General features: G+C 39.0%; 3 protein-coding genes across 16 annotated transcripts in view; 2 read left to right on the plus strand and 1 right to left on the minus strand.

Annotated features, from left to right (window-relative positions):
* Positions 1–9,578, plus strand: part of LOC109043419 (uncharacterized) — a 143,232-nt gene extending 133,654 nt beyond the window's left edge. For all 9 annotated transcript variants that reach the window (XM_072298250.1, XM_072298254.1, XM_072298248.1 and 6 more), the window contains 3 exons: positions 1,350–1,459; positions 3,445–3,704; positions 5,246–9,578. In XM_072298250.1, the coding sequence (XP_072154351.1) occupies positions 3,448–3,704; positions 5,246–6,131 (1,143 nt within the window). In that variant the 5' untranslated portion in view covers positions 1,350–1,459; positions 3,445–3,447 and the 3' untranslated portion in view covers positions 6,132–9,578. The remainder of the gene's footprint in view (positions 1–1,349; positions 1,460–3,444; positions 3,705–5,245) is intronic.
* A 149-nt stretch (positions 9,579–9,727) lies between these two features.
* LOC140224243 (uncharacterized) lies at positions 9,728–19,998 on the minus strand. 2 transcript variants are annotated; one of them, XM_072298259.1, is made up of 4 exons: positions 19,864–19,998; positions 18,060–18,203; positions 17,348–17,475; positions 9,728–16,981 (listed from the first exon to the last, which is right to left on the minus strand). In XM_072298259.1, the coding sequence occupies exons 1-4, from the start codon at positions 19,886–19,888 to the stop codon at positions 16,952–16,954; spliced, it is 327 nt and encodes a 108-aa protein (XP_072154360.1). In that variant the 5' UTR covers positions 19,889–19,998; the 3' UTR covers positions 9,728–16,951. The 2 variants fall into 2 exon arrangements, 1 of the variants encoding a protein (XP_072154360.1); XR_011899539.1 differs by lacking the exons at positions 9,728–16,981; positions 17,348–17,475; positions 19,864–19,998 and adding an exon at positions 18,731–19,664 and having other exon boundaries at positions 17,485–18,203.
* Positions 19,999–20,896: 898 nt separating this feature from the next.
* On the plus strand, positions 20,897–23,236 carry LOC140224242 (uncharacterized). 5 transcript variants are annotated; one of them, XM_072298257.1, is made up of 3 exons: positions 20,897–21,028; positions 21,732–21,875; positions 22,460–23,236. In XM_072298257.1, exons 1-3 carry the CDS (start codon positions 21,022–21,024, stop codon positions 22,675–22,677), a joined length of 369 nt encoding a protein of 122 aa, XP_072154358.1. In that variant the 5' UTR covers positions 20,897–21,021; the 3' UTR covers positions 22,678–23,236. The 5 variants fall into 5 exon arrangements, 2 of the variants coding, with proteins under 2 accessions (XP_072154358.1, XP_072154359.1); XR_011899538.1 differs by lacking the exon at positions 20,897–21,028 and adding an exon at positions 21,078–21,204 and having other exon boundaries at positions 21,732–21,889; XM_072298258.1 differs by lacking the exon at positions 20,897–21,028 and having other exon boundaries at positions 21,300–21,875; positions 22,460–22,587; positions 22,952–23,236.
* The last annotated feature ends 8 nt before the right edge of the window (positions 23,237–23,244 follow it).

Here is a 23,244-nt window from a genome sequence, read left to right on the forward strand (position 1 = left end):
AACGCATATTTCCTACGCAGGTTGTGAAGTTAGGAGTGTATTTCAGATTTTCTCGATACGCTTACCGTAATTTTTGATCCATTTTTTTAGAAGAAATAACTCTTCTTTTTGCTCTAGCCGAAATTTGCAATAGGTTCATTTGCTACAAGATAGTAAGGTGATATATTCCAGTTGATTACTTTCCTGCACATATTCGTATACGGATAATCTTTAGTACATTTTCAGTGAGGGATTGTCCGCATCGATGTTTAAAAAGTGGTTCCTCCACACACTGTGCTCTGCTCTCTCCTAGCACGGGAGTAAAACTTATTGTGCTGGTTACAAGCTCAAATTTCCATCAATTTTTGATCAAATGGTGACTGGTGCGCACCATCTACCATCAAATTTCTGCGGCCTGCAACAATTTGATGGTAGTTGATGGAGCCGTGGGGCTCATCCTTCATCGGATTTACACACAACCGTGCTTATTTTATGCTTATTTCAATCAACACGCTGTTTTAATTAATTATACTCATCAATCTAGATAACTCTCAACCGCCATCTTGGTCTTCATTTTGATCGGAATTTGACGGAAATTTGAGCGTGTAACCAGGCTATATCAGCGCTGGTTACTTTCGTTGGTAATCAATCTAAACCGATCAACGGTTCAAGTCCGGATTTCGGGTGATCCGGAAGGCGGATCACGCAGCCTGATTCCGCCTAATTTAATCCGCTAATTTACGCGGAGAATATTTATTGTCTCCGGCGAAAGCGCCGCAAGTCCCGTTCGAGGGAACGTTTCGATAGGTCGATGTTCTCGATAAATACGAGGGCTCTGCCCGGCGAGTGAAACGAGCTTCTGATAATCGAAGTGAGAATAATCGATCGAGTGGAACGTGATGATATCTGTTCTGAAATTCAGCTCGTGATGGATGGCAGACGTCATCGATCGCGGACGGTTTTGCATTCTGACGGCGGGCAGGGACACTCCAAAATGACTTTCGAATTCGGGGTGAGGGGTCGGGTTAGAGATGAGGGAAAGGGCACCGTTTCTTTTTCGATTGCATTCCTCGCTTGGATTCCGATCAGTATTTCTGTGGCCTTTATCTTCACTGGAAAAAAAACACATTGGATCTAGAGTCCAGACTAGACATTGACAAGAAAAAATACTCTTCTTTGAGGACGACGAAGGCGAGTAAAAACTTGTAGAAAATTTCGTATTTGTGTGGAAAAAGAACCTTTTACCAATCATTGTATTTTCATAAAATGTTGGGAATAATATTTTAAGAGTAAGCTACATTCTAAAGTTCTTTTTTTTTTCATTTTAATTTATTTGCTTTATTAATTTGCTGGGATTTATTGTGTTTCAGATTGAGAGTAATGATCACCAGGGACAGTGCATGAGGAGCTAATTTTTATCAAAGACTAAATTGCTGCAACCTCTCGCTTAGAATTTCATCTGTTTACGACCTACTGCTGAGTAAGTAGATACATTTATATTATGTCAGTTATAAAATATTTATATTGCTCCGTAAGTAAGTGGTGGAGGTGCTTGTTTACTTATTTTATTCCGCTCTCGTATGCAAACGGTATTCAGCAATCTTTATTACACGTCTCATCTCCGCTTATATTGCAAGTGGGCGCGTCAGAACGCCTTCATATTGTCGACCGGCAGAAAGTCTAACACGCGAGTAGCTCTCCGTCTCCAATATCTCATTTTCCCATTTTATTTTTCTCCGTATGTATTGCCATTAAATGAAACATTTAATAATGAAATTGAGCCGAAAAATATATTAAATCCATACAATTTGTCTGTGATTTCACAAACAAGCTAAATAAAGTCAGTATTATTCTTCTTTTTTAAAGCTTCTGAGGTGTTAAAAGTGTTTTCTTTCTTCCTCTCTCCTTCATCAATCTGTAGGGCCAGGCTCCGAGAGAAGTATTTGTGTTTTATCATTCATTCTGAATCATTGTGCAAAGAAAAAAAGAGAAGAAAAAAATCAAAAATGCTCGAGGGCGCTGATCGTTTCAGAGTTTTAACATAATAAATCTGAAAAAATAATATGCTCTCATGGGTACTTTTCTATATCATTTAAAGTTTGGCGGTTCCTGGACATTTCGTCAACGATTTTTCGTCCGCGCTCCTGTTTTGTCCAGTAGTTTACGTCCACTTGTAAAATAAGTAACAGTGACTTGGTCCAAGCATTATATTTTAGTCCGTACGTAAAATTACGACAGTATCGAAGTGAGACAATTGAGAGAGAAGAAGGTGTTGCTATGGTGATTCATTATTTAAATGAAATGTTACTTTCTCCTTTTGATTCATATTTTCAAATTGTTATCGGTTCATGTTTGGTTTTTTACCCATCCTTAAAATTTTCGACATGAAGTAAACTTTATATACACTTTTATTGTTTTGTTTTATTTTTTTTATAAAAATATTACTTCATTTTAAAAACATATAAAGTTTTAAAACGTGGCAAGTCCTTCCTAAGAGATGGCATCGATATTAATATCATTTAGCCTTAGTGGTGTTGAAAGCAACTGTACAAAAATGAATAAAAGAGGGGGAAAACCAAGAAGCACGCAATCATTGGTATTTTTACATCGACCTTTTAGAGTCAAATGCGTCCAATTTTGAGCGTTTGGTTGCACGTGAACCACGCTGCAGCACAGTAAACGCACAAAATATGAAAGAAAAAACTAAAGTGCTTTGGAGGTCATAAATTTCACACGGAACCACCTAAATATTTACAAAACACACATAATATTTTCCTTTACATATTTTTTTCCATCTATTTAAATAAGAATAATCCACGAAGAGTGTGCAAAAATTTCAAAATCATGAGTTGAAAAATACTGACTCCGCGAGTTTAAATATTAGAGCCGAACACAGAGCGAAGCGGCCTACGAACCTAAGTGGATACTTCACGCATTGCGCAATGCTTGAAGCATCCACTTAGGTTGTAGGCGCCAATGCACGTTGCGCGTCGACCGCCACGGCGCGGCGCCATAAGCAACTATTTCACAGCAGAGGTGTTGCACAGTATCATACGAACTTGAAGGCGCTCCAGCATGTTAAGGATGACGGAAGGCGACGGCGTGGATGTCCTGTGAAAGGTTGACGACAAGGGGTGGAGGAGGAGATCAGAAGGTGCTAATTGCCTGATGATCTCTGGGAGGATAGGGGGCAATGGCGATTGGGCGTCACAGAGCGCAAGGCTGCGCTATAAAAGCGGCTTTATGTATGTGTTATCAAAGGAAAGTCAACAGGTCCTTTATTTAGGGCCGATCTTTTTTTTAAATTTTAATTTTCCCATTTAGTAGCACAAAGGTTAAGAAATGCCATGGGGTTTTGCAAATTTTTAGTATGAGATTCACGCGCGCCTGAACCTCTCTTTGGAAAATAATTGATATTTATCTTTTCTATTTCATTTTAGTTTGATTGATTCCTCGTTGTTGCAGGTGATGGGTGTGGATCTCTTGAACGACGTTGAGGTGCGGTCGCGATCCCTCAGGAAGCGCGCACCTACCTCGAAGCCTCCCTTCACATTCGGCGACCTGAAAAAGGCCATCCCTCCTCACTGTTTCCAGCGTTCTCTTCTACGATCTTTCTCCTACGTCATCAAAGACTTCATCCTCATAGGCACCCTTTACTTCATCGCCACAAGTGTCATTCCTGCCATCCCTAGGCCGCTTCAATACTTCGCATGGCCGGCATATTGGTATGTGACCCTCTCCATTCAATCAGAGATAAAATAAGCTTGTGTCTGATTAAAGTTGATAAAAAATTCAAATTCATGAGACATATGCCTTCTAACGCCTCGCTGGCGTTTCGGTTGTAAAGAGGGGAAGAGGTGAAAAGCAAAGCAAGAGGAAATGGCGGCCCAAATGGCTTCATAGAAATAAAGTACAATCCATTCAAAGATGATGAAGCACGAGTACATTCTGGAGCATATATAACACAACCCTTGTGCAACCCTTTGTGCATAATATGTAACTTTTTGCGATGATGAAAAAACAAAAAAAATTATGATCAGGTGCAAAACATGGCAGCTGAACCCCCGTGTGATACTGATGCAGTAACCTTTGAATGTTTCTTTCAACTTCTCATATATTCAGAATGTTTAGAATAGAAAAATTATACGTATACAGAAGAGGCACCGATGACATAGTCCAAAAACAGGAACACGTAAGAGTGAAATATGGAAAAATGGGTGAATACAATTTGCTAAACGTACTTAAAAGGCAAAATTTTTAAAACGTCAGATGCGTATTTTTAGCTGCAAAAACAATGAATAATAGTAAACATTGAGTTGCAACCGGATCCATTAGGTAATACGAAGCAATCATATAAAGTGGTTGTCAAAAAGGGGTCGTGGTTGCCTGACAACTGCTATCAGATTGCCACTCAGTGTTTTGCCCGTTTTGATCGTTTTTGTACCTAGCAGTGAGCCTGCGTTGCCTCAAAAGCTTCCGCTTTTTTAGTGCGTACGTCAAACAATGGTAACTTTTTTCACCCATCGTTTTAGTTTTTACGATTTTGTGAGGAAAATACGTTTAACCTTTTTATCTGATTGCGCAGCTAGCACTTACGGTGCTCACGCAAGCACATGGTTTTAGTGTGATGATTTCCGAGAAAGAATGATTCGTATGCTACAGAATAAACATAAAAGATTCAAGGGTCAAAGGTAGAACCTCTAAACTAAAGGTCGTAACAGACAGCACATTTTCAGCCATTCATGTATCAAAATTGAAAAGTAGAGCGATACATTTTTGAAAAGCATTATAACACGTAATCCTGCGTAGATTAACGCAAAAAAATTCGAGTGATTATCATTACTACTAGAAATATGACCAAAAAATGTGTTTTTTGTTACAGCGACAAAACTATTCTAGTTATCGTGAAACCACCCATAACAGGGCTCGCGTCATAATGCACATAGCTCCGTTTGGCAGAACACTGGAAAAAAACACATTGGTTCTAGAGTCTAGACTCTTAAAAACATTGACGAGAAAAAGGACTCTTGATTCAATCAGATTTAAGCTTAAATCAAAAGGAATAAATTCGCTGAAATTAAGAGGCTTGGTTCTTGATTTAAGCTTAAATCTGATTGAATCAAGAGTATTTTTTCTTGTCGATGTTTTTAAGAGTCTGGACTCTAGATCCAATGTGTGTTTTTTCAATATGTCAAAATTTAAAGATATTTTCTAGTTCCTCCATCGATTTGCATCTCGCGCTAATATCTGTCCATTTTTGCCTCAGGTTTGCACAGTCATGCGTGATGTTTGGCCTGTGGATCATCGCTCACGAGTGCGGGCATCACGCGTTCTCCGACTACGTCTGGCTCGACGACACCGTGGGCTTCGTCCTCCACTCCTGCCTCTTCATCCCGTACTTCTCGTGGAAGTTCTCCCACGCCTCCCACCACGCTCACACCGGGAGCATGGAGAAGGACGAAGCCTACGTCCCGAAGAAGGAGCCCATGCAGTCGTGGAAGTACATGGACCACCCCATCGGCCGCATTGCCTTCATACTAGGCGTCCTCATATTAGGACTCCCTCTCTACCTAGCCATGAATCTCGCCGGTCGCCCTTACGAACGCTTTGCCTCTCACTACGACCCATACTCGCCAATCTACTCCAAACGGAAGCGAGCTTTCATCCTGCTCTCCGACCTGGGGCTCCTCGCTGTCATCTACGTCCTTTACAACTGGTCCCTCGCTAGGGGCGTCCTGTGGGTCGTCGCCATTTACGGTGTGCCGTTATGGTTGACCAACGCGTGGCTGGTCACAGTGACGTACCTGCACCATACTCACCCCTCGCTCCCGCACTACGACTCGTCCGAGTGGGACTGGCTCCGAGGTGCTCTTTCCACCGTGGATAGGGATTATGGTATCCTCAACCATGTTTTCCACCATATCACGGATACTCATGTCGTGCATCATTTGTTCACTACGCTGCCGCATTATCACGCTACCGAAGCGACGGAGGCGATCAAACCGATTTTAGGGGAGTACTACCAGTTCGATGGTACGCCGGTTGCGACGGCGCTGTACCAGGTTGCCAAAGAGTGCGTTTTCGTGAAGGAGGACGAGAAGAGGAAAGGGGTGTTCTGGTACCGGGATATGATTGATGAGATCCTCGGGTAAGATGGAGGCTGAAGAAGACTGATATTTTAGGGCGGGTCATACTGTCGTTTCTCAGACGAAAGAACGTGACTCCATTGTAACGATGCAAAATGTCTCATCACAAATCGTATGTTTATCAGGAAACTGATGGTGTTTCTGACCGAAGATTCTACTGATTTGTCTCATGATTACAGGCCGACTTTCGAACGGATTGTACGGTCCTATTCTAGATAAAAATGACTTGTTGGGGCCAATGTGGCAACCGTAGGATTTAAATACGTTCCTTTGTCTGGGAAAGGAGTATATGTAGTCAGAATAGATTCGAGAGTTCGGCTCATGAAGGAGGGAGGAGTTGATTTTTGCTATCTCTTCCCTTCGATTGAATCGCGCAAGAATTTTTTTCTGAAGGACCGCTTAAGATTTGCCACCGGTCAGAGTAACTTTTTGGTCTCTACAATTACAGAAAATCCAAAATATTTTACACTTCGATCAAAATGTGACGAGTGATTGCGTTTGAATGAGGAACGGTTGTTCACATGCGGCAGCTGTAGGAAAAACATAATTTATTCAAAAATATATTTTTTCCTGCAGGTATGGGCAAAAGCTGATTTATTTTTTTAAAATCTTCTTTATTCTAAATCCACCTTGTAAAAAAACCAGGTATACATGATAAACTGACCAAGTCCTGAAGAAGGTATTTCCTCTGGACAAGAAACAGACCTAAGCCCCCGTTGATTGCTTCTTTCAGTTTTCCATATTTTGTGGTGAAGGGAGGGGGAGGGATCAGTTTGCCTCTTCTAACCAGACAATAATTGTAGTTACCTGACTGTCCATAGATACCACACTCGAGCTAGAAAGCTTGAGGGCCGTTGTGTTGTATTCTAATATCTCAGAAGCAGTGACCCGCAGACGATTACCATTCTGGAACTTTTACAAGGCCAGAGTGAATGAAAATGATAATAAAAAATAAGTACATTTTTAGCGAACGTTATATTCCAAATGATTCCTTTTATGTTTAAATATTGTCTATTCAGCTGCGTAATTACGCTTGATTCCTTGTATTTCAGTTAAATTCTAGCTTAGGGCAACGGTCATTGTAGTTTTTGAGTACAATTGTTATAAACAGAACTTGAGTTGGATGGTTGTTAAACACTTTCAACCATAAGGGGGTCATGTGGCTGACTGAAATCAAACTTTTGAATAGAGAGCTTACTCGAAAAAAAATAGACAAAAAATCATTCAAAATTCCTCCCCTGGCCGAAGAAGAAGAAAGTGAAAAATGTCTAAAAGTTGGTGGATATCGACGAAACCTTCCTTTCAAAGTACAGTTTTGTTTAACTAAATCAATTTCTTGTGAGCCGTGCGAGAAAAAGTCAGCACGTCACGTTAATTGTAAATTACGGATTTTTAAGTTGTTTTCACTTGCCTAAATTTCAGGCTTGAAACCTAAATTATCTCTGTAATGCTAGCATACTCTTTTTGCCTAGCAACTTCTCTTTGTTGGCCTGCCTTTATCGATAAAAACACCAAAAAGAGGTTTTCGAAAAAATTAAGTAATTATGAGTTTTTAAAGCTTTTTCATAAATATAAATGCAAATACTTGCCGTATAAATTGAACCCGACGATGTTTATTCCATTCTATTGCCGTTATCTTTCCAAAGGCGATGTATATTTGCCTTTGCCTCTATGTCATCAGACTTGGTTTTTTTTAACATTTACGCCGTAGATTATTTTAGATGAGAACAACTCAAGATTTCAAAAGTACTTTTGTAATGTGAGGGACTGTTAGAGTAGATGTACACAACTTTGAATCCAACTAAGATATTCACTTTTTCTGTTCCCTGCGATAGAAAGGAGTTTGCCCTCTTTTCTCAATCAAGCCTGTGATTGAGGAAATAACCCAGTGAGCTAAATCAGGCTGCGGTATGCTGTATGAATGTTGTTGTTATCTTCCTCCAGATGTAACAGTAACGTGTTCCTTTTTCCTTTGCTCATTTATTTATTCAAATATTTTTGTATTTTACTATAGTAAGATGTTAGATAAGATGTATTATATTTAGCAAAGTTAGATTGTAGTTAGACAATTCATCTCAATGAAAAAGACGAGAGGAGAAAATAGGTCTTTAACAATATCTTAGTCAAAAATCACCTTTCAAAAATAGTAAACTTTTAGATTCAACCGAGAATTTTTGAAACGCTCTTCCAACATTTCCATGTATATTTTACCGAAGAATATCACTAGTCAAAACATAACTAGGATACACAATTTGCAGCAGATGAGCTGGGGCGTGGAGAAAAAACGAATCATAAGGCACGAAGTTAAAAGAAATGTGGATAGTGCGGGAGCGCTGTAATTCATTCGAGCCACGAGAAAATATCGTTAGTATTTATTTTTAAAGAAGCGAAAGCGTAAAGTTAGATTATTGCATGTAAAATGTATGAGAGGTAAGGATTTAAGGCTGTACATGTACAAGAGCGATTAGATTAACGTATCAACAACAAGAAATTAACTGTGGAGTCAGAAAATCTGATATAGAAATAAGCGCTTTGACGATGATTTCTCAAGATCCTTTCTTGCGTTTCTGATTTTCAATTATTTTATCAAAGTAAGTATTATTTTTCCATAATATATGACTTTTTGAGGAATAGAAATTCTAAATGGGGCCAGGAAAAGTCATGGTAGTTTTCATGCACAAATGCTCAATAGAGATTATTAACAAGTTACCAGATAATGATCTGTGTCCTGGAACATATGCACAGCTGTGTTTCTCTGACTTTTCCGTTTAAAATATTTATTTGATTTCACCTTTACTTAATTTCTCGTAATTTTTACGCTGGTCTGACCATTTTACGAATAATACCTTATTCTAAAAATTTAAGACTCTCACAACATGCATCAACAGAGGGAACTTCATCATTTTATTTTGAACCAGATCCACCCATCCCTACTATATTTTCTGAATGATTTTGATTGTAGCTTTGAAAAAACTGTATCGCTCACTTGATGGGTAACCTAACTCGAGGTTTCTTATTTAGATTCCCTTTTTCGATTCATATGGAGCTGTCAGTATTATCTATCCACCTCTCATTATATTACATAACCTGATGATCGCCTTTGAGAACCCATGTGATTTACAAATTTTTTGCAGTCATGTTTGCCCGCTTAAATAATGAAACAAATCAATTATTTTAATGAATTTGTTTGAAATAAAACCCGAACGGGAATGCGTTCCACATATGCCTGATGTGACTTGTGAAAACAAGAACGTTTCAGGTGTTGCCTTTGGTCTTCTGCCTTCTGCAAAATAATTTTTGTACATATTATTACGGTGATATTAATTATATTTGTGATAATAGTAGTAAGATTAATTCTATTGTTACATCTAGTGCTTTTGCACCTTGTTCCGTAATTTCCAGTGTTTTGTAACACACTCATTGGAAAATAGCACAACCGGGCTTTTTCTCAAATTTTCGTTTTGTTTTTTTCTCAACACCTCCTGTAGTATTTTAACTTAGAAATCATAACAGGTATTCGTTATTTCATTTTATTATCGAAAACTTCTGAAATTGCAGAGATAACTAAAATAACATACGAGTATCTCATGATTTGACACTGTTTCCGTCAATGACAAAATTCAAGGACCAATCTAAAGAAAATTCCAGATACATCTTATGATTCAATGTTTATTTTCATTGAATTCCATCGCTAAACAATAAAGTGAATTTTAAAAATAAATGCTTAAGCTTTGAACTCGCTTTTATAAAAAAAAAGACTCGATACTGTCAGTTGCAAATATTAGGACTGACTCATTTTTCAGTTTTAAAGTGCAAAAAAATATAAGTAAAAATGGAGTTCGGTAAGTTCTTCACAACTTTAAATCTTTCAAAATATGGCTTCTCCAGTTTAAAGATATTATACAGCGAGAGGAGGATTGTTTTTAAAAAACTGAATTCTTCTCTGGGCCAAGGAACCACTTGATCGCACATGTAAGCAAACTTGCAGGATACATACCCGATAAAACTAGCCTGTGAATAGCGACTCGAAACGACAATGGCGTATACATACAGAGATTTTAAAGGATATCCGAAAAAAAAAAGTATTTACCAGAGGTCAAAGGACTCTAACTAGAGGTTCTAGAAATCTGGAATTTTTTCGCATTATTTAATTGCGCAATTTTCGCTGACGTTTTTTGATGAGAGCAAAAAACCTTGCTTCCAACTTGTTGGCCACGAAAAAGAGAGAAAAAAAATTGAGAGAACAGGAAAATCCTCAAAAAATCATTTTTGATACCGTGAACAATACATCGCGTGGCTAAAGTTCAAAACTTGGCATGATGCACAATACACATCACCATATACTCTCATTGATTCACCCGATGACCTCTCCAATAATAATTATCATACAAAAACACGTCCTCAATTTCACAAGCTGGTAAAAACGACAGTATCAAAGCGGTGGTGTGGCGTGCTTTGCGATACATCGATTGATCTACCATTAAAACCTATGAAAAAGGATCGATAAACAGGGTGTTTGCAACGGGCACCTTGTTAATCGATTCTTTACCATAGCTGCAAATCGGGAATATCGATGATCGATCATTCGTGCCTCTCCACCGGGTGAGTACTGAATGAATGGATGGTGGCCACATTCACATACCATCATAAGAGATTTGCTGAATCCTAAAGATCTGTAGCACAAGATGAAATCACGTGTTCATCTCTTAAGCAAAAAAAATTTTTTTTGAAAGTGCAGTATTCCGAGAAGTTGATGGGTGCCCAGAAAAAATTGTACCACTGATTACAGAAACCGTCTAGGTCCGGAAAAAAAGAATATAAAAAACGGAAAAAAATTAAATTCAGAAAAAGTACTAATGTTGCATTGTGATCATTAATGTACTTTGGAGTTGGAAGTTTTTCGAAACAAACGAAATTCGTGCCTCTCTCTGTAATTTAAAATGATTTTTTTGCTAGGATAGGGAATAAATAAATGAATAAAAACAAAACAAAAAAACATAGCCCGAATATACGAATAAAGAGGAGATTTAATTAAAATATGGGTAAATAAGGCTAAAAGATTATTAAAACACTAAAACACAGGACGTTTCGAGCTGTTACCAGCTCATTTTCAGCTGCGAAAAAAACATAAAAACAAGTACCTAGAGACTTCGCCAGGGGTGTGTTAGAAATGATTCATATTGTGAAAGAAAGAGACAAGCTATGCAACTTCCGAGCAGACGTGGAAGGTTTAGGGGCTGCATATCACCAATTTTTTCAATGAAGTAGCCTCAGTAAGTGCGCGTCTGTCATCTGTTCGTATTTCGCGGGCAGATGTGTAGGAGCAGGGGTTGCCTACCCATCTTCCACATTGATTGGTGTGTAGGTGGCCACTATGTCTGCCTCGGATTTTCGGTACTGAATTCCAGTGGTTACGTGATAACGGCTGGGGTCAGGTCGCCACTCAATTTTTTACTTGTTTTTATGTTTTTTCGCAGCTGAAAATGAGCTGGTAACAGCTCGCAACGTCCTGTGTTTTAGTGTTTTAATAATCTTTTAGCCTTATTTACCCATATTTTAATTAAATCTCCTCTTTAAATGAATAAATAAACTATGTGTATCACCCTAAAAACCACGAATCGGTAAACAAACCAGAGGACTTGTTTTCTCCGAGGTTGGGGTAGTTTTCGAAGCCAGACATTCAACTATGGTCAGCGCGGATTAATTCGGTAACCACAAAAACTCAAAGGCGCATGTACTTTTTTAGACCAATATTTCACACAATAAACTAATTCATTTTTTAAACTTAGAAGCTTTACTGTGAAAAAGTGCCATGGAAATTGAACTTCCTCAGAGAAATTAGACAAACTTTATAGATGGGTACATTTTTACTCTATATATCAATGACTGGACAAACAAGGCTTTATGCCCAAGTCATAGGGAGGAGAAGAATTTTTTCTCCAAGTTCCTTGAATCTTATGGAAGTCAATTAGATTAGCATTAGCCAATAATTGAAGCGGTTCGTGCAAAAATAAGCACTTATGTTCCCATCTTTCAATCTTGATCAAAACGCATAATGAGCATGGCATCCCTTTTCGTTTCTAACAACCAAAAAAACGGTCTCTTTACATATCTACTTGCAGGGAGAAATTGCTTCTTGCTTATAGCTCATGAGAATTTGCTTTTGCGCAATGATGGTCTCCCCGGGAGCAAATTCTATTGGACTTTAATAAGTTACCAAGACAGGGACCAACCTGAGTCTTGAAGAGAAACAATCGGTGCTCCTTCAACAATTCCATTGAACCAAGATCCCACCTCCTTTTTTTTAGTCATAGTCACAATGATACTTTGGTAAAACCAAAGTGCTCGGTTTCGAATCGGAGAAAAAAATTAATCGAAATGAGGTCTTCCCCACACGAGCGCGGTTCGCGAAGCTTTCAGGTGAACTTGTTCCCGGAACACATCATAAATCTCAGCTATAATCTATTCCGCGAAACCTCAGTTCGTAGAACTAACTATCTCACAAGCATCGCGAACCGCGCTAGCGAGGACAAGGCCTCACGATGAAAATAGCGCATTTTGGGTCCAAATTACCTTTCTGATAGAACTTACAACGTTACCGAATTAAAATTGTAGCGACGAGTAGAAAAACAAAAGAGACCTAAAATCCGCAACATGCATTATGAGAGTAAGTATTTTTTCATCCTCGCATCAATTGATGAGCTATCAAGAGGGGTAGTCTAGGCCAGTTAGACCACTCATACATTGTTCTACAGCGGGCCGAAGGCTGGATGAAATAAGAGAGATAATAAGTTCGATCAATATGAATCGATCGAAAGATGATAAAAATTTGAATCGATGGACACCGATTCGATCGACAGACCATTAAAGAGACCGGGGTCGATTCGATCGATATGAATTGATCGAAAAGCTAAAACTTGAACAGCTCGACGTGATTTGGTCGATACAGATTCGATCGATTCGCGAGTTTTTCGATCGACTCATGGGTTTGTCGATCGATTCACGAGTTTGTCGATCGACTCACGGGGTTTTTTCGATCGATTCACGGGTTTGTCGATCGATTCACGGGTTTTTCGAATTATTCACGGAGTTTTCGATCGACTAACGAATTTGTCAATAGATTCACGGGTTTATCGATCGATCCACGATTATTGAATCGGTGTCGATCGAATGGTTCGATTGGTTCAAGTTTTAACATTTCGATCGAATCGATACCAGTTTTTTAATGATTTGTCGATCAAATCGGTGCCAATCGATCCATGTTAATCGATTCACGTATCCTTCGTTCGATCGAATTCATATCCCGCAATGAAGAGTAGGCTAGGAGTATACAAGATGATCCAGGGCTAAACGGCCGGACTGCAGGTCGGCTGCAGGAGCGTGTTATATGGGTCAAAGTATAAAGTTTTTTCCAAAAGTGCTTCTAGTCGGAGATACGCCTCCTCCCCCCCTCCCCCCGTTTCGGGGAAAAATTGTTTTTCCTGAATTTTGCAACGGTTGTGAACCAAATCTCGCGAACATTTCTATTCTCCTACAATTTTATGCCCTGACTTCATAAACGATCCGGAAAAAATCGAAATCGCTATTTAACCCCCTCGAGGTCGGGGGTGTTCCAGCTCCTGCAGTCTGGCTGTTTAACTTTGAATCACCTCGTATTTTGCGAGAGGCACTATGCATACTCTCTTTCTTTTCTCTCTTTCATCTCCACCTTTCAGGTGTTGGACGCTTTCGGCAAGCGCTACGCCACCGCGACGACAGGCGGCTTGTTGAACACCCTGGCGGAAAGATCGAAAGGCAACGCGAGAGCGATCGTCCTTGGGGTGAAACTCTACAGGTCAGGGCTAGAGGGCGGTGACGCTCAGGTGGCAGAACTGATAGTCGACCGGGGGTGCAGGCGGGTGCTGTTCTTGGAGTATCCGGACGTGGCGCGGCAGAATGAAGCCGACATCCAGCTCCTGGTGAGGACCGCGAGGTCCCTCACAGACTTCGCCTCCTGCATGAGTGACGCCAAGTCGGCCGATCGCTGGTTGACGCTCATCAAAGCGCGGCAGATATAATTTCATTTAAAAGTTTCAAGTATAGTACTTAGATAGTGAGAGAATGGGGTTAATGACAACTCTGTAATCCTGAAAATCCACCAGGCTTTCGCCGTTGCGTCCACGAATAACGTTAGGATCCAAACAGACTTTCAAAATCACTCAACACGGAAAAAGAGAGGTAGGGGTTAAGTTCAATAAATTGTGGTGGTGCTCCAATAAATTAGGTTACTAACCCACATGTTGCGGCACTACCGCAAGTAATTGGAAATGTCCAAGTCATCCAAGAAATTGGGTTAGTCCCATAACTTTAAACGGTAACCCTTGCAGGGCCGGATTAAGGGGGTGGCCACATGGGCGGCAAATCTATGGGGGCGGCAAATTTTGCAATTTTTTTTAAATGTAGGCATAAAAAAATCGGATTTTAAAAAAAATTACAAACGAGAAAAGGCGACAAAATCTCTGATTTCCTGAGCGTATAGTAATTTCTAATTATGTCGTCTTTCAGTGATACAAGAGACAGCACCTTTAATTAGTCACGTTAAGAGAGAAACCAAGCACGCAATTTGGCCTGGAATGGCGCGACTTAGAGAGAAATGATGATGGGGACTTGAGATGAAAAGGAGAAACCCTCGGCGCGGCAATCGGCATGTAATACATATTAGCGCCTACAAGACTGCACGAATACTTCACGCATTGCATCAAACACAGTGCGGCTTTTGCGGTCAGCGTGAAACGGATAGCGCCTACAAGAATGCATGAATACTTCACGCATTGCGGCAAACACAGTGCGATCAGCGTGAAACGCATAGCGCCTATAAGACTGTCAGAATACTTCACGCATTGCGCCAAACACGGTGCGGTCTGCGCGGTGCTGCGGCGGAAGTTAAAATCATTAATCCACATTTATGTTTGTTCTTTCATAATTGTTTCGTTCATTTCTTATGCGTAGAAGGCCTTGTCTAGGAAGTTCCGTGAACTTTTGCCAGTAGCGTTGACATGGCTTTCCCAAAAAATGTGTTCAAAACTAGTAAACGCGTCTTATTTTCGAGAGATCGTGATCTATCGTGGATCTGTCGACACTAAAACCGGCCTGCACTTCTGCTTCATGATTTTGCCAGATCATGAGCGTGGAGAGGGTAGCAACCGGTGGCTGGACATGGAATGAGGGAATGCTAGCTCCGTAGGATATGGATTGTTTTCACAATTAGGTCTCGTGGGATACCGGTAAAAGTTTTGGTGCTCGCATGTATCCTTTGATTTTTTATTTTCTAACTGTTTTGTAATATCCAAGAATAATAATTAAAAACATTTTTATTGAACGGTTTGTAAACATGCACATGGAAAAATTGTATGACTCGACCCATGACTTGATGTCGTTCGAGTGAAGCTATATATGATCACTTAAAATAAATACATTATTCTAATTTGTGAAACACTTCATCATGCTTCTTAATTTGTTTAAAAATATTAGGTACACATAATTATTGAATAATAGGAACAATAACATTCTTAAAAAAAATTAAAACAAACGTAAGACCTTCAACTAACTACAACTAAACAAGCAGTTTTTACACAAAAGTGATGAAAAGCGTGCCCCTATAATATTGAGGTTCAAATTAGCTGACGGGTCAACTGATTTTTGAAATTAACATAAAGATTATACATATCTCGATTGAAAGGTCAATTTTGAAGGCGCTGAGATGGCATTTTAGGTCATGCCCGTCATGATTGAATTTTGAAAATTCAGGTGCTTTGTACCACTTGGCACCAATACTGTCATAAAAGTCAAGCGAATGGTAACCGGTATAACATTTCAGATATCGTCCGAAATCTTAGATTTCCGAATTTTGAAAGGACAAAAAATTCGAGTTTCTCGTCAATAGGTACCCTCTGGGTGAGTCTGGGACCAGGTTTCACATAAATCGATCGAGCAGGGACCGAAATAGCATTATAGGCCACGTCTGCTTTCTTAGATTTTCGAATTTGAAAATTGAGTTAAAATTTGAGTTTTCCGGCGACACCCCCCCCCCCCCCCCCCACAAGCATGAAGTTTAACAAAGATCAGTCAAGAAGGTGCGATGACATTTCGAGTTTTTTTCAACGGGCATTTTTTTTTATTTTTTACTTTATTCAATGAGATGAATCTTGAAGTTATAGTAAGATATAGTAGATAAAACTTTAAAATCGGTCCATTAGTGACAAAACGCGATGAATTTTGCATAACATGCTTCACTGATAAGTTGGAAATGGCATCATCACGTCCGAAGGCTGCGGAACACCTTTAATTTCCGATAACATCGAAAAAATGCAGCACAGGCACGGATGATTATTTCCATAGGTGCAGCTATACATATCTAAATTTTAAGACACTATAAACTTAGATTTAAAAACTTTAAAATTAATTTACGTTTCAGACGCTTCCTGAGACTTTACCATCATCCTGTACTTTCGGTTTCGTTACTTAGTGCTTATCATGACCCCCATGGCCCACTTCTTTCAAGGACGCCCCTAGAGAAAATATTACCTCGCAGCGAGCTCGCAGACAGCTCGCAGCATATTTTGGACCTCGCGGTTAGGAAACTCCTCGCAGTTAGGTGATGACCTTGCCAAGACCTCGCAGTGAGGAAGTCGGTTAGGCATGGACCTCGCCGCGAGGTGCTGACAGCTCACGGCGAGGACCTCGCCTCGCCGATAGGTTAGGAGACCTCGCCGATAGGTGAGAGGACCTCGCAGATAGGTGAGAGGACCTCGCAGTTAGGTTGGCTCCTATCCACTGGGTGAGAGTCCTCACAGTAGGTATATTAGCCAGCAGGTAACCTGACCACAGAGGTAAACACAGGTTCAGAGCCTCATTAAAAATTAAGGATCAATTGCAGCATCTAATATATACTGATAAAAATGTTAAAAAAGTTTTTGAATTTGAAAGAAAAATTGTATTTAATTCAAAAGCACATTCCTTGGCTCAAAACAATGTGGGTCAGTGAACTGAAATTGTTCTGTATACCAAAAAAGTGCCTTAAAATTAAACACAATTTTTTATTTATTTATTTATTTTTTTTTTTTTAGAAAAAAAACAAAAAAAAACCTACCAATCAAAACTTTTTTAAACCTTTTTTTTCCGTGAATCCTCTCACAAATGTTCTTATCTATTTTAGCATGCCAAAAAATAAGAATAATCTGTACCTTCTTTGCACATGGTCTTCCAAAATATTCCACACTATGAGGCATTCTTCGCTCCTTGCAAGAATAGACAAATTCCAAGAATTCAAGGATCAGGTAGTGATTTTTAGAAAAATTGCATCGTCGCTGGCCTATAAAATTAAAAAAATAATCATCATTCACCAAGGTCACACTCAAAATGAATTGTAAAAATTTCTGAATTTTGATAGTTATAAGTGAATATTTCAAGTTAAACTGACCGATTCTTTTCATTAATTTTAAGCGAGAGCTTTTCCTTCAGCATATCAATCACACATAATGTGCTGTTCCTTCTCCTTCAAGCAGGAAAATACTCATTGGAGGGAGGAATTTCCTTCAAATTTACAATGTCTAATCACTCTAGAACTGTACTCTTTGCATCAACTTTATAGTGAAGGTAAGTGGGCATTTTAAAAGCCCAAATTTAGCATGTCAGCCCTTGCAGTTAAGTCAGTAAGTATACGCATTTTCCTTACTGCTTCTTGATTATGGTCTGATGTTGCAGAACTTTTCAAAGTACTATCCATGAAAATTCAGAGGACAACCAGTTGGTGACCACATACTTTTTCATTTGTTTACATTTTTTCATTTATATTCTTATTTAAATTCAGTGGATAAAATTAAAACATAAATTACAACTGGAAACCAAGAGGTATGTAAAAAAAATTAAAAATGTTAATCACCTTACAAGACTTACTCTGTCCCTTTCTTTTCATGTTGACTCCTATTCTTTTCATGCAACTTTGGCAGGGAACAGTAGGACAGGGTCGCATATTTGGCCTGATCATTGCTAGAGCTTCGGATGGTCCTAACAAATCCTTCAACTTCTGCAGTTCAGTGTCTGGAATCAACATATCAGAGTGAACAAGTGATCCTTTAGATAAATGAAAAGTTTCCTATTTTTTCCATATTTTAACACACATATCAATTGCATATTCATTCAAGTGAATGTGAGGAAAAACAGCTGAAAATTTTCATACCCCAGACTGAAAAGACGCAGCCACTTACTTTCTACGAGCAGGTCTATGCTGAGAGAAATTTCACGAAATTGCCACATTGGTATGCAGTTAAATCTAGTTTTGCCATGAAATTTATCCTCACATGCAGAGACTATTTACAGTAGGTAATTATTCTCACACATACAGAGACAACCATCAGCTCGACATGGCCATCATTGCCCTGATAACTCAAGAGACCGTAGATGCATACTCAATTAAAATTCATAAGTGCACACAATCCCTCCATGAGAAAGGAGATAGTAGGTACCTAGAAACAGCAGTGTGAGCTATCCTTACTTCTCCTGGAGCAAAATCCTCCCTACTTATTTTGAAATTGTCATGCCTCAAGGAGAAAAATTCTATTACTTACAGTGCACACTTGTTGTTAGTCCGAAAATGATTCCTCCTCCGTCTCTTCACACATTCCAAAAGGACACATATTAAAGTCTAATTCCAAAGTAGATTTCCACAAGTTTTCATCCAATAATCACTGATAAACGAAGTCAGAGGAAAATAAAAAATGCTGCTGCATAACAACTTCCAACGTAGATTTTCACATGTTTTCACTGTTATCACTGTTTTCACTCACATATCATTAACATCATCTCAATTACTCAATTTTTCGAAGTGCAAAGCTTCATTGTTGATTGTAAACAAACTGCAGACCACCACACTGCATAGGTTATGTTATGGTACACGAGTGGAATTTTGATTGCCAGATGGTGAGTAAAATATATCAAAAAAATATCTGGTTGCCCGCTATTACGCAGTCTGCTTTCTATTATTCTTAAGGAATTTGTCGGTGAGGCAACGCCGCTGCGTGGGACTTTTGCGCCTCTCTCAGCTGATTAAATGCACTGATGCCGATTTCACTCGCTTAATATGGATTTGAGTCTATAATGCAGTTTGCAGTTATTCTAGGTGGCGGTAGCCACCCCGGCCCAATCCTAAAAAATTCCCCTAAAAATTTGACGACCTAAAGAAAGAAAAAAAAAAAAAAAAAAAAAAAAAGACGGGTGGCTGCTGCCTAACTAGTTTTACACGAAACAACGCGACCGGGCTTTTCTGCACGGTTTGCGGTCCATTAAGCTCTCCTACTAATTAAGTCGTAGAGTAAACCCCAAAAACCCTATAATATTTGGGTAGTACTAGGTAACGGCAATGGCTGATCATTAAAAACACCTATCTGCCCAGGGAAACCAATAGCTCAGTTGTTCTTTCTGTTAGATCAACCAGTAATAGTGGTTCCCGTATTGCTCTAATTTATTCAAGTAAATTGATGCGAAAGTTTATATTTGAATATAGTGCCAGAATTTCAATGCAATTCAAAAACGAGGTGCAAGGGTGTTTTTTTTTTTTTTTTTTTTTTTTTTTTTTTTTTTTTTTTAAATTTGTTTTTAAATTTATTGGAATCACTGCTCAATTACATTATGAGAGAAACGCGATAAATTTTGGAGTCTTTATGACATCAATCAGAAAATCGATGCATCACATAATACCTACCCGAAGGAATGCGTTCGCTCGTCATGAGGGTTTTTCCTGGGCAGCCCCAGCCCGCAACGGGGCTAAACGAATCTCCCAGGCTCCAAGTCCGTCTGGCGCTAATGTGCCTCTTTCTATGTAACTGCTGTATTTGGACATCCCTCCATCACATAACTCCTCATGAAAGGATGAAAGGTGTGAATAATTTTTCCCGGGTTTTCAGAATATCACTCACCTAACTTTCCGGTGCTCATAACAAAGCGCTACAAAAAAAGAAAAGTGAAGAAACTATTTTCTCTGCGGCAACTTCATTGACCCACTGACCGACCGGTCACTATAGAAGTAGAGTGACCGACTGACCGCCTTACCGATATCAGTTAGAAGTTATCAGCGTAATAGATCATTGGCAGATAGTGCCCTCCGAAAATTATTGTTTTGTTTTTTTCCCTTTCTATGGAGTAGTGGCCCGGCCCAGGGTGGCATGAAACGGAAGAAGGAAATGGAAAATTGGAAATTTCAGGGATACATTTCATGAAATTTCACGAGGCTGTGAAATATTTCATAATTTTCAGGGGCTGGAGTATGCAACCCGCACTCAAACAAACAAAAATAGAAGAAATTTACAATTTCTACATTTTACTAAACATGGAAAGGAACCGGCATTTTTCAATATCTTTCATAAATTTCTGGATTTTCATGAAATATTTCACGTGAAATTTCTAGCTTTTATTTTCCATGAAATTTTTCATGTGAAGGGATGAGCGGCTAAAATGAGACCAGCTGTCGGAACCTCTCACCCCCCCCCCCCTTATCGGCAGAGCTTGCACAATTATTCAGCTAACTTGACAATGACGCAAAACGTTGAGCGGAGAAAGAACATCTGACTCTCAATCAGCGCAGCGTTGCCTATGTTGAACACGTTAACCGCATAGGTGCAGACGTGCAGATATCAATAATTTAATCGAATTTCTTGGGCAAAATGTGGCAACTTACCCGACCAAATGTAAACTTCACTTCACCTAACCTAGTTTGTGTGCCGCGCCGGTTTGTTTACATCGAGGTTCTTTCGTCCAAGTTATTGGGATTTCTTACGGATAAAAAGGATAAAATTGATGGATTTGTGATCCTTGAAATTGGAATATAATCTGGGTTCATTTCAAATGTGTGATACGGCGAAGCATGTATTGTAAGTAAGTAGTTACGCAGCAGCATTTTTTATTTTCCTCTGACTTCGTTTATCAGTGATTATTGGATGAAAACTTGTGGAAATCTACTTTGGAATTAGACTTTAATATGTGTCCTTTTGGAATGTGTGAAGAGACGGAGGAGGAATCATTTTCGGACTAACAACAAGTGTGCACTGTAAGTAATAGAATTTTTCTCCTTTAGGCATGACAATTTCAAAATAAGTAGGGAGGATTTTGCTCCAGGAGAAGTAAGGATAGCTCACACTGCTGTTTCTAGGTACCTACTATCTCCTTTCTCATGGAGGGATTGTGTGCACTTATGAATTTTAATTGAGTATGCATCTACGGTCTCTTGAGTTATCAGGGCAATGATGGCCATGTCGAGCTGATGGTTGTCTCTGTATGTGTGAGAATAATTACCTACTGCAAATAGTCTCTGCATGTGAGGATAAATTTCATGGCAAAACTAGATTTAACTGCATACCAATGTGGCAATTTCGTGAAATTTCTCTCAGCATAGACCTGCTCGTAGAAAGTAAGTGGCTGCGTCTTTTCAGTCTGGGGTATGAAAATTTTCAGCTGTTTTTCCTCACATTCACTTGAATGAATATGCAATTGATATGTGTGTTAAAATATGGAAAAAATAGGAAACTTTTCATTTATCTAAAGGATCACTTGTTCACTCTGATATGTTGATTCCAGACACTGAACTGCAGAAGTTGAAGGATTTGTTAGGACCATCCGAAGCTCTAGCAATGATCAGGCCAAATATGCGACCCTGTCCTACTGTTCCCTGCCAAAGTTGCATGAAAAGAATAGGAGTCAACATGAAAAGAAAGGGACAGAGTAAGTCTTGTAAGGTGATTAACATTTTTAATTTTTTTTACATACCTCTTGGTTTCCAGTTGTAATTTATGTTTTAATTTTATCCACTGAATTTAAATAAGAATATAAATGAAAAAATGTAAACAAATGAAAAAGTATGTGGTCACCAACTGGTTGTCCTCTGAATTTTCATGGATAGTACTTTGAAAAGTTCTGCAACATCAGACCATAATCAAGAAGCAGTAAGGAAAATGCGTATACTTACTGACTTAACTGCAAGGGCTGACATGCTAAATTTGGGCTTTTAAAATGCCCACTTACCTTCACTATAAAGTTGATGCAAAGAGTACAGTTCTAGAGTGATTAGACATTGTAAATTTGAAGGAAATTCCTCCCTCCAATGAGTATTTTCCTGCTTGAAGGAGAAGGAACAGCACATTATGTGTGATTGATATGCTGAAGGAAAAGCTCTCGCTTAAAATTAATGAAAAGAATCGGTCAGTTTAACTTGAAATATTCACTTATAACTATCAAAATTCAGAAATTTTTACAATTCATTTTGAGTGTGACCTTGGTGAATGATGATTATTTTTTTAATTTTATAGGCCAGCGACGATGCAATTTTTCTAAAAATCACTACCTGATCCTTGAATTCTTGGAATTTGTCTATTCTTGCAAGGAGCGAAGAATGCCTCATAGTGTGGAATATTTTGGAAGACCATGTGCAAAGAAGGTACAGATTATTCTTATTTTTTGGCATGCTAAAATAGATAAGAACATTTGTGAGAGGATTCACGGAAAAAAAAGGTTAAAAAAGTTTTGATTGGTAGGTTTTTTTTGTTTTTTTTCTAAAAAAAAAAAAATAAATAAATAAATAAAAAATTGTGTTTAATTTTAAGGCACTTTTTTGGTATACAGAACAATTTCAGTTCACTGACCCACATTGTTTTGAGCCAAGGAATGTGCTTTTGAATTAAATACAATTTTTCTTTCAAATTCAAAAACTTTTTTAACATTTTTATCAGTATATATTAGATGCTGCAATTGATCCTTAATTTTTAATGAGGCTCTGAACCTGTGTTTACCTCTGTGGTCAGGTTACCTGCTGGCTAATATACCTACTGTGAGGACTCTCACCCAGTGGATAGGAGCCAACCTAACTGCGAGGTCCTCTCACCTATCTGCGAGGTCCTCTCACCTATCGGCGAGGTCTCCTAACCTATCGGCGAGGCGAGGTCCTCGCCGTGAGCTGTCAGCACCTCGCGGCGAGGTCCATGCCTAACCGACTTCCTCACTGCGAGGTCTTGGCAAGGTCATCACCTAACTGCGAGGAGTTTCCTAACCGCGAGGTCCAAAATATGCTGCGAGCTGTCTGCGAGCTCGCTGCGAG

Source organism: Bemisia tabaci, chromosome 3 (genome assembly GCF_918797505.1).
Source record: "Bemisia tabaci chromosome 3, PGI_BMITA_v3".
In the NCBI taxonomy this organism is placed as follows: domain Eukaryota; kingdom Metazoa; phylum Arthropoda; class Insecta; order Hemiptera; family Aleyrodidae; genus Bemisia; species Bemisia tabaci.